The sequence below is a fragment of the Takifugu rubripes genome, chromosome 1, assembly GCF_901000725.2.
Source record: "Takifugu rubripes chromosome 1, fTakRub1.2, whole genome shotgun sequence".
In the NCBI taxonomy this organism is placed as follows: Eukaryota; Metazoa; Chordata; class Actinopteri; order Tetraodontiformes; family Tetraodontidae; genus Takifugu; species Takifugu rubripes.
This window is the reverse complement of record NC_042285.1, coordinates 5,563,967-5,579,893: the sequence shown is the minus strand read 5'-3', so window position 1 is coordinate 5,579,893 and position 15,927 is coordinate 5,563,967. Positions and strand designations below refer to the sequence as shown.

At 42.1% G+C, this 15,927-nt stretch overlaps 1 protein-coding gene across 1 annotated transcript in view; it reads right to left on the bottom strand.

Moving 5' to 3' along the window:
- Positions 1–15,927, bottom strand: part of LOC101063711 (potassium voltage-gated channel subfamily H member 4-like) — a 28,007-nt gene that overhangs the window by 3,514 nt on the left and 8,566 nt on the right. Inside the window, exons 3-15 of the mRNA XM_003961253.2 lie at positions 15,416–15,547; positions 14,936–15,069; positions 9,326–9,566; positions 8,351–8,508; positions 8,048–8,249; positions 6,829–7,023; positions 6,332–6,531; positions 5,815–6,064; positions 5,523–5,737; positions 2,842–2,880; positions 1,845–2,218; positions 1,179–1,270; positions 293–369 (exon numbers count right to left, since the gene is read on the bottom strand). Of these exons, the coding sequence (XP_003961302.2) occupies positions 293–369; positions 1,179–1,270; positions 1,845–2,218; positions 2,842–2,880; positions 5,523–5,737; positions 5,815–6,064; positions 6,332–6,531; positions 6,829–7,023; positions 8,048–8,249; positions 8,351–8,508; positions 9,326–9,566; positions 14,936–15,069; positions 15,416–15,547 (2,309 nt within the window). The remainder of the gene's footprint in view (positions 1–292; positions 370–1,178; positions 1,271–1,844; positions 2,219–2,841; positions 2,881–5,522; positions 5,738–5,814; positions 6,065–6,331; positions 6,532–6,828; positions 7,024–8,047; positions 8,250–8,350; positions 8,509–9,325; positions 9,567–14,935; positions 15,070–15,415; positions 15,548–15,927) is intronic.

Sequence of the window (15,927 nt, the reverse complement as noted above, 5' to 3'; positions counted from 1 at the left end):
TTAGCACTTTTGGCTACCGTCTGCATTGCAGAAAGAGCCCTGCTGATTAATTAATATCTACGACAGACAGCCACCTGAGCCCATCTGGGTCTGCTCGGTGCGCATTTAGTTTCATTCTGTTGATTCAGGAGTGGACTTCACCTCGCCGCCCTTTCAAGTTTACCCCTAAGCCTGCAAAAGAGGCTGAGGACAGGATGAGATGGCTTCTTCCAGTAAGGAGGGATGGTGGAACTAATACAGCTGGTATTAAACAAATCCTCCACCCATCCTGCGTTAATGTGCCGTGACTTACCTTGTGGTTGAGTTCACTGATGCCCTGTCTGACCTCCTCTGACTCTAACAGCAGAGTGGCATTAGCCTGCGAGGACTCTGCGAATATATAAGGAACAAAGCAAAACAGCTGCTTCACTAAACTGCAGTGATGGATGTTGCTATGACTATGACAGACGCTAAATTACCATCCTGAAAGTCGTATCTACTTCCCCAATACTACATCCTTTCATGTACACATGCATGATTGTGTCTCTGGATTTGCTGTGTTTGACCTCCAGTGTCTGTATCAAGAGCAGACGCAGTAAGACTCTTTAAACAATTTTTGAGCCTGTTTTATAAGATAATTTGAGCACTATGGTGATAATTAAGTCACCAAGTTTGGAGTGTGATGTCTGAGTCTGATGGAGCTTACAGAGTCAACAAGGAAAATGGCTCCTTGATTAATCCCAATTCTTCTATGCATTACAGGACACATCCAAAATCCTTATGCAGTTTCTCCTCACACTGTAAATTGCTATTCAGTGGAAGTAGATACGACTTTAAGGATGGTAATTTAGCATCTGTGAGTGACAAAGTGTATTTAAATTGGCTGAATGCTGTGTGGAACACAGTTTTATCAGATTCACGCCTCCTGCTGTTGCTTCATCATTCTAAAAGAATACTTATAAGCACTTGGAACATGACCTGAACATGACTTTGAACATTAGCTGAGTTCAGTAACTCGTGTGACCTCAGTTATCTTTTAACATGTTCTAATCTGAAGCCTCTCGGACTGGTTGGACAACTGGTTGACGTTTCATTCTTCCATACTCTCGTATTTCATCATATAGAGTGGCAGCATTGTGGTTAACTCGCAGCCATCTGGCATCTAGGTGACCCTCGCAGCAGGTGGCGGATTGGCATACCTCTGGTGCTGCCTCCTGTGCTGGCTTTAGGCCCGCTGCCCTCCCCGTTGAAATGGAACGTGTGCCCATTGTCTTCAATTCCATCTACGACCCTGGGTAAAGAGATGAGGAGGAGGGAAGCAGGGTTTAATGTAACAGAAGAGCGTTTTCAATTATCACTAGAGGCAGACGTCAACCAGGGAAGGTGCCACGGGAGCTGCCGCTACTGTTTTGAACTTGAGGAGAAGGGCACAGTCTGGAGGGGTGGACACCTGAGCTCTATGAAACACTCTTACCCACGTCCAGGGATGGCTGGTGCAAGCAGATAAGGTCATGAAAGGTAGTAACGTCTGATGAAAAATGCAAATGCAAATCTATTTTGTGGATGATATCTTTCTTTATGCTGGGGTGTTTCCATTTGTTTGTTTTGTTTTTAGGTTACCATGAAAGAGGAGTTTTAAGAAACGACCACGTGGAATCACTTAAAAAGAGACCCTTTACACTGTAGTGCAGCCCATTCAATAATGTTGTGCTCAGCTCCCCCTTATATACATTTCATATATCAAACCTCCACCACATTAGAGCGAGTCTAATATTTCACTTAAGGTCTTGAATTCACTGTTGCTGATTTTGATTTATGGTCATCATTTGCTGCTTGTGTGAGCGTGAGGATATGCTTCACATTACCTGGGGCTCAGATCCGGGGGTGCGAAGCATGTAACAGTTGGGATAAGCAGTTTTGTGGGTTTTTGCTCAGCGTCTGCCCCTCTCTGGACAGAGGCTGGGGTAAATGAGGGCGTGTTGTGGTCTTTTTTTGGTGGCGGCTGAGGGGAAGAGAGCTGGCTGTGAAAGCCGCGGCTGAGGTTCGGTGAACGGCAGCGACGCAGGGCATTGAACTGCCTCAGCTCGTCCCCCAGAAGGTTTCCCAAGGAGGTTCGGCGAACTGGGCTGCTCAGGCTGGGCAGCAGGAGGTTGCGACGGGAGCGAGTCGCTGGAGAGAGATGGAAAGAGTCATCAGAGTTGTCTCCTGTTGTTTCCACGATGGAGGGGAGCCTGGGTTCCTGTAAAAGAGCAAATGCGAAATTAGAATTCTCACCTGGGTTTAGAAACCATATAACCACATTTACATATGAACCTAGATTGTATTAATTTGCAAAAAATATTTTTAAAATAAATTTAGAGTGTCATTCACAATAGCTTTCTCTGTTAAATGAGCAATCTCCCACATAATGAGCCTGTTTATTTTTAAAGTGATGTCATTATGATTTTAATGAGTTACTGCTGATGATATTTTAATCGGATCACTTCCGTCCTGGTATAAAGCTGTTAGGCTTTCACCATGGCTACCTCAGTGGCAATTCCATTAAATTCAACTTTAAATTTGAGTGTGTTTTAATAAAAAGGTGGAGGGCTACGCTGCACACTTTGGCAAAAGTAGCTCATGAGGTTACCCATTAGGAGAGCTTCTGACCCAGTTAGTGACTCCCTCTGGGGACAGAAGAGCTCTTTGTTCTAAATGAGTTTTAACCCGAAGGGGAAGTCCTTGTACGTGTCCCCACTGTCCCTACAAATCATAGGGAATACAGTGTGACCACCCCCTTTCAAAAAAGGCTTTTTTAACTCAATAAAATTAAGAAAAACTGACTGAAGCCGTAAAACACAGAAGACTGAAAGGTGAACTTACGAGGGAAAGCCTCGGGGATCTCGACAGCTTGCTCTGGCCCTGCAGGAACAAAGCAGGCTTCAGAAAAGACACACTGTCAGTCCTGCTATGATATCATTAATAAACTGTGTTCACACATAGTGATTGTGACTAAACATATAAAAATCATTTTTGCAAAGTAAATAATCTCCCTGTGAGCTAAACGGGCTATCACTTGAAATAAAGCAAATGCCCTTTTGCTCGTGTAAATAACTAAATAGCTTCTTGTGATGTTTTCCATAATGACCAGCAGGAGAGTAATGAAGCAGGGCGCTTGTGAAGGATTCCCACATGTGAAGATAGGCTTAAAATGAAGTTTAATGTGACAAAGACAAGTCAGGGTCTGTCTGTTCTGCTCTGTGATGCCACTAATGCTCTTGGACAGTGGATTTCACTGTCATTCTTTTTTTTTAAAAATCCTTTACCTTATCAAAATGCTGAATTTCTGCACTGGGAGCCATTGAATCAAAAGCCAGCTGGGAGATTCCTCAGATTATGGTGTTAATGAAAGAATGTCACATGCGGGCATCTAAACAAAGCAGTGACCAATTCTCTTCCCCAGAGAAACATCAGCCAGTGAGAAACATTAGCACCCAATGATATAAATGAACATGAATATCAATTAATAGGTCACTCAGCTTGATAGTGTCCCACATAGTTAAATGGGTTTTATGGAGATATAATTGAAAGTTTCAAGCCATCCCAAGCGTGATTTCTTGTGTATTTTATATTAATGGCAACTTAGCAGGTCAAGTTGGTTAAAGTAGAGTGACAATTTTGCTTTCAGTTTCAGATGAATTCTTTCTATCTCCACACTCCTGCATTTCTAGACATACGTTGTAGGCAGTTGATTTTCTGTTATCGTTGCATCTTGATTTGTAAATTGTTCGTGTCTTGTACCACAACCTCCAACCCCACACACTCAATTTACATCATCATATAAACATGACAAATCTGATTGGATGGTCATTAGGCTGTTGGGTAGTTGGACAGTGTAAAATACATTAATTAGGTTAAACTGTAGTTTAGTTATCCTTACTGGCTAGTTATTTTAATATATGACATTTTATTCTTATAAATTTGCTTGAAAATGTCTGAAGACAGCTGGGATAGGCTCCAGGTGCCCCATCCAACTGTGTGCTTTTCAACTTAACTAATTTAAACTGATTTAATATTGACTAAAATGTGAGCTTATAAACAATATTGCCTGATATGACAGCCCTGCAATGATGAGGTTCAAATATTTGATGATAAAGTATTTCACAACAGATGACTGGTTGCTGTACAGGCAGCAAATCATTCTCGAGTATCTCTAGTTTGGAGGAGGACACCCCCACCAACTGAGCCAAGCCGACCCTGAAACACTGAAAGCATGTGAATGTGTCCATGATTGTGTGTTTGTCGGGGCTTGTGCGTGTACGAATGTGTGCTTGACCAGGTACCTGAGCTTGTCATTACCAAGTGGGAGACCTAGCAAGACCACTTGATTAAGAACATTCATAGCAATGCTAATTGCTAAGCAATGATGCAAAGGCTGTGGAGCTACAACTGGATTCCCTTTTACTGCTCACTGCTACTTGGTGTATGCTGTTTGTGCTGCTCTGCCTTCTGCTGCCCTGGCTCTTTTGTGGTGCTATTCTGCTGCTCTCTGCTGCCATTCGGAGCTCAATCCCACCACATCCCCAGCCTCCTCATGTGAGCTCTCAGACAGAGCTTGACGCCAAACCTGCGTCTATGTTGCTAAATCGATACTCACTAATTTTGCAAATAATTGTGCTGAGTTGACTGACTGAACTGTGCATATTTCCTGATGTTTTCCCTGGGTGCTATTATAAAAAAAAGTATCTGATCATTACAGTGCAGATGCCCTGAACTGTCCCAGGTGAATTGTTTGGTGGTTTCGTTGCCAAAAAGAAACAACATCGACAAAATAATGAGGAAGACCAGTGGAGACAAACATACGGATGAGAACACAGAAGTCCTCAGATGGCTTTAGCAGTTTTGTCAGTCACGCATCGAAGCTTCCTTGACGTTAATTTATTTTGATTATACTTGAAATTCAGTCGGCTAAGGCATTTATTTGGTTGCTAATATGTGTCTAGAATTAGCACGATGCCATTCAAATGCTCTCCGGCCTAACGGTGTACGCAAGTACGTTTACTTTGCAGATTACTCACCCTTTATAGCACTTTCCTGAACAACTGTTAACAGGCTGGTCTGACAGGAGCTTTGTGTCTGGGTGCAATATCATGCTGGCTTTGACATGGCAACACCGAAGTGCTACAGCTGCCTGACAGTACCATCCACACATGGTAATTGTGGTGACAACAGAATTGTGGTAGCGAGAGCAGAGTAAAAAAGCTATCTAAAGGGCACATGTGTTACCCGGTGTGTTTCGTCTGTGGTAAATGTAAATATACCTTATGTTTTTTTCATTTATTTTTGACTCACATTGAAGACAGTGAAACAAACTTAATTATGTATGTCATTAAGTAAACACTAAATTCAGCTTTTATGTTCACACACAAAGCCTTTCATTTAAATATGATGTAAACAACTAAAAAGGGAAAATGCTCAGTTGCTGCAGTAAATGTGAAAGTTTTTTTTTTAATTTACCATATGGATGGATGTGCCTTTTCTTTGTTTAAGTCTCTATTTCTTACCTCATCCTGGCTGCCCTCACGCAGGTTGTAGGTAAGGTTGTTGTAGATGTCTGAGGCAAACACGTTGGCATATTCAGGGTAAAGTTCCAGCACCTCTCTCAGTCCCCGCAAGCCGATATATTGAAGGTCACAGTAGGTCAGGGCCTTCACATCAGCATTGGTCTTGATTACCTGGTCAGTCCCGGGCAGATCGGATCCAATGAGATCCCCTTTTCCTAAAACCAGGGTGAAAAAAATAGTAATTTCTCAAAGTTTACAGCTTTAATTAGTAGCAAAACATCCGAAACCCCACCTAATATAGCCAGCACCATGCTGTCTTTCAGCACCTCCAGAGACCCGGAGCAGACAAAGTAGTTGGCATGCAGAGCGTCACCCTGTCGGATGAGGTACTCTCCAGGGACGCAGAAGGAGGTTTTTATGTGGAGGGAGAGTGAGCGCAGACAGCCACGGCTGGCCCCCTTAAACACCGGCAGCTGGAGGATGTCCTTATTCAGATGCATGGCGATGTCGGCCCGCAGCTCATCAGGGAAGTCGTGCAGGAGCTGCGGATGTGTGACAGATGTAATGAGGTGTGACACAGATTGGTAATTAGGGACTGGACCACATTGCCACCAGTTCCCCTCTTTTGAATTTCAAATGGACGTCAACCGTTGGTCTTCAGCCGTTTTGTGGGAGCTAATAAACTACAACTGCAAAGGATTTTGAAGCGGGAGCACAGACGGTGTTGCTCTGGCATTGCCCTGACGTTTCTCGTGGGGAGGCAGCAACAACAAGTGTCATATGACAACAACAATAAAGGGTATTCCCACCTCATTAGCATCTATGCCATTGTTGACAGACCATGTTGTCTGGAAATACTCTAGCATGCGCTGTTTGATCTGCTGAGGCAGACGGTGGACGCGGATGAAGTCCTTCAGGTCCTTCATGCGCGTGTGGTACAAAGAGCGCCTTGAGTACATACGCTGGATGATGGCTGTCACGTTCCCAAAGACCAAGGCATGCATGAGTGCTATTCCGGAAACACAAAAAGTGATTAATATTAAACAAATAAAAATAAATACATTTGCTGATACTGTCAGTCTGTGATTCTTAGCTTTTCAACACACATGCAGTAATCTTCTTATTTGCCATGTTGTCTAAAGTAATCAGTCAATTGGTACATAAATATCATAACAAGTTGCCTCATAAAGGCCAGCCAAGCCATCCAACCCACTTCATGCTGAATTGTTTTGCTCTGGCATGCCTAATGGAGACACTGCTGTGCCAGGACACCCAGGGGAAGAGCGAGTCTCTGTGTCAGACATACCACCGACAAGCATGGTGCAGATGGAGAAGATCTTCTCGGCGTCAGTGTTGGCGGAGACATTACCAAAGCCCACGCTGGTCAGGCTGCTGAGGGTAAAGTAAAGGGCAGCGATGTAGGAGCTACGTACTGTCGGGCCTCCCAGGGTGCTGTTAATGTAGGGTGTCTCGAGACGTTTGCCCAGCTCGTGGAGCCACCCTTTGAAAAGAAACAACAGCGTGAGACAAAAATGTGAAAATTATGATTTAGGTTCTCTGCACGTATGTGTTTTGTGCCAGTGATAAATGCATGCAATGACAGGTTTTACTGCAATTATGTACGCGTATATGTATCTCACATGATTTGCAGTAGTGTTATGAACCTTGCAAAAATGACCTAAAATTAGACTCACTACTCCAGGGACAAATAAGACTGAGTGTTAATTAGTAGCTATAATGTTACATCCATAGCAATGGGTATAATTTTGCTTTATACTGGGCAGTAGAGAGGGTGGGATCATCTCTCTAATTATCCCCTTCACAGATCTTAACTATAATTTACACATTGCTTGTTCTTTCTTCTCAAATAAATATAGACAATCTAAATAATCCAGATATATTTGTGGGTCACAGAGGGTGTTTTTTGTCACAGTCAGATTAAAAACAAGTCTGGGTAAACAGATGAGTTTACACGCAAATCCAGGTAAACAGTTTAGCTAACACTGAGAGCAACTATCAAGTTTCTTTTGTCCCTCGAAATCACAGGCAAATTAGTAGTTTAAGTATAGCCTGTGGTCATAATTTGGTTGCCATAATGTGTTATTTTAATACCTGATACCTGCATCAAATGTACTGGCCCAATATTTCAACACAACAGAAACAAAACCTCTTCATTTATTCAACACTGAACTGGACCTGATCTCCTTTCTTGTACACTACAGTATCACTATGAGAAATCTTGTCTTCATTTTATTTTTAGACCACAGGATTATTTGATCATCCGGTCAAGTTACAGCATTTTACAAGAGCAGCACAACCCAGACAAGTTTTGATCAGTTTCAGACAGTCCTCATTAGAGCCCAGAAGATGGATGGTATTTGCCACAGAGCTAGACAAGTTAGGAAATAAGCAACATTTACAGCACCTGTGTTGAAGCAAATGGGAATTTTCATACATCTTGTTGACATGAATGAATAACCGATCATTTACAAATTAATTGGTTCGACACATTTAGATAGACCCACCTATCTCCCACGTCTCATTGGTTTCTATTTCCTTCCGGCCAATCATGTACCAGATGCAGGCCATCCAGTGTGCCAGCAGAGCAAACATGGACATTAATAATGTGAGCACCATGGCGCTATACTGGGAGTAACGATCCAGCTTCTGAAGCAGGCGAAGGAGGCGCAGCAGGCGCACAGTCTTGAGTAGGTGGACCAAGGAGGTCTGCAGAGCCAAGGCAGGCACAGAGGACATAGTGTAATATGGTGTCACAGTTTGGAAAGCAAGTGCTATCAGATGCTATTGTTATATTGTTGGGCACTCACCACTGTGATGTTGAAGGCATACAGAAGGTCAAAGGGCAGCGCAGCAACCAGGTCCACAAAGAACCAGGTTCGGACATAATGAATGCAGATGGAACGGGACTCATAAACCACCTGACCTGACTGGCTTACATAGGTGGTGCGGAAGTTCAGGATAATGTCTGCAAATATAAAGATTTTAGTTCTTGGTTGCCATAAATACAAAAAAAATAGAAAGGAAATAGAAATCCTTTTATAAATAGAAAACAATATGCATTTGATGGAGGTGATTCAAACAGTTAAACAAAAGGTCCCTGCTAACATTAAGCAATGGCGTGTGATGTATGACAAAGGAATTTGTCTTTTTTAAGGTATCGATTTGGACCAATAAATCTGACGGAGAGCTCTAATCTTCTTGTCAGAAAACTGGCATGCACACCACAGGAAGCAGACCTCTGGGCATGAGCAGTGAAGTAAAATCTCATCTGTCACCCAAGATGTCAATATTCGCAGAAGTGATGACTCAACACTAAGCGCACACATTCAAATGATGGGCTGCTGAATGAAAGGAAACAACAAACGCCCGGAAGCTGCCAGCGAAAAAAACATCCATCCGGTGTATTCCCTGACCAGGGGACATACGCTTAATGCCACGCAAGAGTTTTAGTTTTTTATTATTTGTGGGACTTACAACAGAACTATCAAGCCAAATCTTGGCAGCAACAGTGCTAATGAGCTCGCAGAAATGGGGAATGTTTCTTGCTAAGTGGTGCTGGTGGATTCCTAGCAAATAATCATCAAATTAGCATAAATTCCATTGTGAATGACTACTCATCTGCACTACACTATCAAGAGTCTGCTTAGGTCATCTCTTGCGTGCTATGAAAGGAGTTATTACATTCAGGTATCTGGAAATGTTTAAAGGATAAATAATTAAGGGACTCCCATTGGCCATTGGATGGAAATCTCAACAAACACCACAACAGAAGCACTACTTGCCTAGAATGAAAAGCATTTCCACCACGATATCACTGACAATGGTGGAGCGTGCCGCTGTGACGGTGTCTTCGTATGGCGTGAAGCTGACATTGTAGGGCACGGTCACTGCCACATAAAAGGTGGCGAGGAGGATCAACCAGTCCCACAGGGCTTTGGACACACTGTAGTGGAGCAGAATGAAACGTGACTTCTGCACCGCTGCCACCTTGTACTCCGGCATGGAAGGCTTGTCGATCATGCTCTGTAAGACAAAGCGCAGAGTAAATGTACAACACACTCAGGACCTGCAGGTGCAGAAATGAATGCAAGTTTATTAGAAAAGTTGCAGCCTACTAAAACATGGAAAGGCTTCTAATTGTCTCTTGCAGACATTGATAAAGTACCTGAATCGGTAATACATTACCAATGTGGCCTGCCGTAAAAGGGATTTTGCTTGATGAGGTGGAAACATACCACCAACACTGGGGCCTAATCATTTCAAACATGGCTTGGCTTGACTGCACCCCTTCAAATGCCACCAGTGCTTTGAATGCGCAGATCATAGAGCAGAATGTCAGTTGAACCATTATGTGGAAAAATGGAGAACCAGACCAGCTTCGTTTACTCTTTAAAGTCATTTATTCAACTCATTTAATTTTCATTTGCAGAAAATATGAACTTGCTGTGGTTGATGAGGTGGGCCCATTTAAGATCATAATGTGAGCGCAGCATTCCAAATGAGGCTGTGCACTTGGCACGTAAGAGCCTTAACCACATTTAGGTGACAGCAGAAGAAGCTATTACCTTTAACGGGAGTGAGGGAAACAGCAAGAGGAGATAAATAAGCTGTAATCCATCTGAGAACAATGCGGCCTTCAAAAAAAGGTGTGGGCCAGCAATGAGGAGGCTGGTTCATTAAGCTTGAACTCTTTTCCAAGAAGTCTGATGCTGCCAGGTTGACATGCAGCAAAAAAGATGCACTTTGATGCACCATCCTGACAAACTGAGCTGGTTCGTTGGAGAAAATAAAACACATTCCATCATTACAACTAAAGTCTGCCATTTTTAGGAGGAGGGTTGGCTCGGCAGTGGTTTTCCTTCAAGTTTCTTCTTTTCTCTAAAAGGGTTTATTTCCTGACCCATTTTGAGGGGTGAAGGATTGAGAGTGTCACATCTGCACAGATCGTTTGACATGAGTCAATCACCAAGGGGTAGGACATCATTTTAAAGAATATCATGTCATATAAAAGTGATTAATGTTCCTGGACACTGGATAAATTCTTGTATGCAGTAACAGTTACAAGGAAAGCTCCTTCTGTCAGTGGGTTCTGCTTGATTTGTGGCTGACCAGACATTTGTGACCACAGTTGGAATAATCTAGAACTGCTGACTGTTATTAACAGCTGTGGCTATGTTTCAGCGAAAGCTGCCTTTTTTTTCTTAACTTGCTTTGCGACACAGAAGTCTTAACAGCCAGCTGACCTTTGGCAGTTGGACTGGTCATCTGAGCACATCTCTGTGATTAGAAAAGCCCAGCAAAGCTGGAACACTGCTGAACTGCCTGTTACACAGTACCAGCTGGTCTTCAAATGTCATTTAATCCCACTATAGCCCAGAGTTACTGTTCTGAACTACATCTCCCAGAATTCTTTGGGGTTCCCAACAAAACTGTCCTGGATAGGCAAGAGGATACAGTGGTCTCGCGTGTGATAGAATCGAGATTCACTTATTTATGTAAAATATGACAGGTTTGTCTATACAGGAAAATTGGACTGGATAAACTATAATATTTATTTTATATTTGTAGATCATAGTTGTGCAACCTTTATTTTCTGAATCATATAAACATGAAGCTAACACTGACATTGCTCCAACTTCAGGGTCATGGTCTAACAATTTGCTAGCTATCATTTACTTCATTGAGTCTAATTTTTAAAAAAACCTTTTCTAAATGTGAAAATCATCACCACTGTCCATTTTAGCAGCACACATGCTCACACATGCAGACAATGTCTTCATCATTTACAGCTTGTTTCTGCCTAAACAGCCCAAACTCAAATATGGGATGGAAAGAAGGAGCAGGACGCAGCCACATTGTCATTCCATCTTCACTGCAGACACTCAGACATTCTCACACTTGGTGACAACAATGACCAATCTGTAGGAGATGCAATCCCAATTATGAACACTACAAAATCAAGTCAGTGCCAGTTGTCAGTTGTTTTGGATTAGTTCCAGCACTCACTACACTGACAGAATGGCAGATAAAACAAAAACTCCATCAGAATATAACTGAACTGAAAAAGAAAATGGAAATCTAAAAAAATGGAAAATGGAAATCTAAAAATCTATGATCAGAGCACAGAGCCCCACCTGGGAAGAAGACCTGGGCCCAGATGAGACCAGTGGACCCATTGCAGGGTCAGGTGCTTTGTGGATCAAGATAGATAGAGAAAAGGGCAGGCAACGAGATTTCAGGTTCTACACTAATAAGGGTAATACCATTAAAGGTTACCCATTAGGCATCCTTCCGTGTTTTGCCCCTACCCAGCAAGAACTGCCCCTGACACCAACATACTAGAAATTCATCCACTGCAATAGAATGGCGGTTTAAAAGTGTGTTTCAGCTCAGCTTCAACAATAGACTGTATCCTGAACCTCACTTCTTGAATGGAAAAAAACATCTATTTTTCTTTTCTCTGCCAAGAAGCTAAAATGGAAGTTTTCCTCAGTGGCTCTGATGTTCTCTAAATGTGGTTGACTGTGTGGTGAAGGTGCAGGGCCACGTTTAAACTTATCAATACTGAGAGAAACACGGATAAGGCGAGAAAAAAAAGTACAATGGTACAAGATACACTGGCGTCAGTGGGAGGAAAACAGTGGTCAAAGTTCTTTTTATTTGTTACTTAACTGTCTATAAATACCATAAAATAAAAGCGCTTTTAGGAAAATAAGAAGACTTGGTGGTCTTACATTGTGTTGTGAATTTTTAACTCATTGGAGGCTTGTTTTTTTTGTGAGAACATACTTCACTGTCCTTAACCGTGATTTGGGTATAGACAGAATATTGTTAAAGAAAAAACATACACATTAAACCATAAAGAATGAGGTTGGTCACAAAGACGGCATAGATCAACATTTTTGACATCATGAAAATGGAAATACGATGTTAGGTCAACCAGTTTACTTTAATGAGACTACCAAAAAACCCTGTCTGGCAAGAGTTGCATCATAACATCTGCTATTTGCTCCGAGGTAGTTGTGATCACCATGGCAACCTCTAAGGGTGAGTCAAATGAACAGATTCCTGCAGTTGTTTCAGAACAAATAACCAAAAATGCCCATGCGGCTCTGCGTCTGAGCAGACGCGCGAGTATGCTCACGCAGAGCTGATGGCTGCTCCAGCAATAAGTCAGCGGTGTTGTTGAGCGTCGGCTTTCACAGAAGCCCATTAATAACCACCATCATTTCTTCAGTAATCGCATCATCTGGTCTCACATCATGAATAACTCATTAAGAACAATTACATTTTAACATAATTAGAAATAAATATAACTCACTTAGATAATTAATTTGCAGAAAATGAAAGCCATCAAAAACAAAATACTTCAGCATTTTGATTGGACATGTAATGTACTGAATGCAATATTGGCTGGAGGGCGTTAATATTTGTAGGGCAAATAACTGGAGCAAAAGTAGGGGAGATGATGGCAAAGTAAAATAGGAGCTATGGACTAAGAGGAAATATGAGGAGTAAGAGCAAGATCGAGTGGGAAGAAGCCAAAAAAAGAGATGAGGCTCGAGTGCCAGATGGTGGGGGAGAGCAAACATGTAAAACCAGCTGACAACCCCTTTTTCTATATGCCACAGTGTGGAGCAGGTACCCCAGCAATGGGAGTTCAGAGTCCTTGGGCAGGAGTTCTAAACTACCCCAGCTGTCCTGGGTTAAATATGTTAATAAAAAAAAGACTATAACTGCATTGCTGGTGAAACTCTGTGAGGTCCTCATGTAGAATTTGATAAACAATTAAGTAAACATGGGAAAATGTCAACTTTAGATAAGATATTTAGTATTTATACTATGGATGCACACTTATCAAGGCCTTACATTGTGTGTGTTCTTCTAGTTGCTTTGTAGAGTACCAAAATATTCATTCTACCAGAAAAATTAGGACATTTTGGCAAATCCCCACAACTTCAGTTGTTTGATGGGTAAGACATGGTTTTACTTTTGAGGGTAGAATTGGGATTAGGTTAGAATTAGAGGGTGGGTTATAGTTAGGGGGTTAGTTAGGATGGTTAGGGATCGGGTAAGTAAGGGGCTGGGGACTGCATTGTGTCTATGAAAGTCCACACAAAGAAGTACAAGGATTTGTGAGTGTGTGTTTGTTGTATGTGTGCGCTGTTGAATACTGCCATCTGTATGTAGGAGGGAGCAGGAAATCTGCCAAACAGGGAGTCCGGGTCTCGTATTTATTTTCCGGAAGGTACCTGCAGGTCAGACTGTATCTTCTTTCACAAATCAACAATCACACATCCATTTTGAAATTGCTGCCAGTAAGTTTTCTAACAAATGCTATAACCTTGTTAGAGAAACATATTCTGCTTACTAGACAGCCAAGGAACTTAAAAATCCAGTTTGTGGTGCCATGGGCGTATGCAGACAATTTGTTCCCTCTCCAACATTTTCTAATTTGCAAATGGAAATATTAGGAGGCTGACTTATGAATGTCTTTCAGGCTTTTGGTATTTACTTTCCACATTTTAATTCATCCCCAAAGGTTCTGAATGGCTTTAAGCCTTGTGGGATTAAATGCTCCATAGTGAAGGACAGGTTTGAGTACCGACCTATTGGTATCTGAGCCTTTGCAGGGATGAAATGGGATTATCTCAAAATGGTGATCCACTTTAAAAGGGGGGAAAAAACACACAACTCTTCCTAGCAGCAAAATCAGAGTGTGATAAAACGGTTGAACATTAACAGGTAGCAAACAGCTTTATTGGAACCTTAAAGTCATTGTGAAGAGCAAAAACAGAAACTATTAATAGAGCTTATGACAAATAGTAGTATAACGACTAAATCTGTATATTACAGGAATTACTGCTTTATGAATATTTATGGTTTAGGACTAACATTTCTTTTTATGGACAGTGTGTGCGTGTGTGTGTGTGTTTTCTTATAATTACTACATATTGACTACCAAAATACTCTACTAGGACCTTTTTAGGAAGTGAGAATTTTGGTTGGTCCCCACAACTTCACTGGACTGTTTAAGGATTAATTTTATGTCATGAAAGTCCTCACAAAGATATTAGTGCAAAAATGTGTGTGTGTGTGTGTGAGCCTCCAAAAAGCAAGGTGGACGAAAAGTCTTCACTCAGGACCCCTCTCAGGGTAAAATATAGATTTTTCAGACAGGGAAACTGTGTGGATCTAGGTCGAGGCTCCCCGTACATTGGGCTTTAAAAAAAAAACCTCTCCCCTTTTTATAGATATCAGCATTAATAATTCAAGCACCAGACTGAGGCTGAGTGCTACATGTCTGATCAACTCCTAAATGATCATTTTTCTTCAAGGGTACAGGAAGAAAGTGGGCTCAGACAGTGTTACAGAATGGCAAAAGTACTCACTCCACCCAGGTTGACCTCCCGTTTTCCTCCCCTTGAGAACTGGCTGGTCAGGTGGTACAACATGGTACGGCCACGTTTGCGGGCCTCGGTGAAGCGAGAGCCGTTCTTCCTCCTGTGCCTCTTGTCTTCCGTACCTGTCAAACAGTCCCTCAGATCACTGCGCACCAGATTAGAACAACGGGAATGCTCGAAGAGAACACCGTATCAGTCGAAGCAATGCTTCACCTCTGTCAGATTAACATTTTTGCTGCTTTACGCCGTGACGCTAGCATTATTTCCCTTGTCTTTCACTTGAAGACACAACCAAATCAATCCCACGTTACAATGCTCTTTTCTCATGAGCAAATGCCAACCCAGTCGGTCTAACAGAGATGAACAGAGCAGCACAGACAAAATGAAAGCTGGTGGGGGGGGGGGACCAGAGTGTCTCCGCTAATAAATCATGCTCAAAATTAGCAAATAAGAGTGTTCACATCGTACCGTCCTTCTTGCTGTTGTGGTTCCCCCTGCCATGCATGTCAGAGATGTCCTTGAAAGAAAAGAGGAAGAGGACCATTTCGCCTTTCTCATTCTTTATGGGCACAATGTCTAGCAGACACCAGAAGGCCACACCTGGAAGGAGGGGAAAAAAAATTCAATTCCACACCTGAGCTATAGATACACCTACATCTTTTCTGGAAAACACAGCACAAAGTGTATATGGATTCATTTTGAGAGGCTCTGGTGTGATAAATGGTCGGGAAACACCACAGATTGAAGACCCTGTCAATTCATACTGTGCTCATTAAAGTGTGCAGAAACTGCTTGGCTACCCAAAACAATGCTGCGTACTTTCTGTAACTGCATGTTTGCAGCACATAGGAGAGGAGTTCTTTGTTTCTTGCTTAATCTATGGCTTTTTATATAAAAGCACTTTACTATTTAGTAATCAGGAGGGTAATTACACTAGTAGTTTTCACACTTAATCCCCAAGAGGCCTAAACAGTAATGTC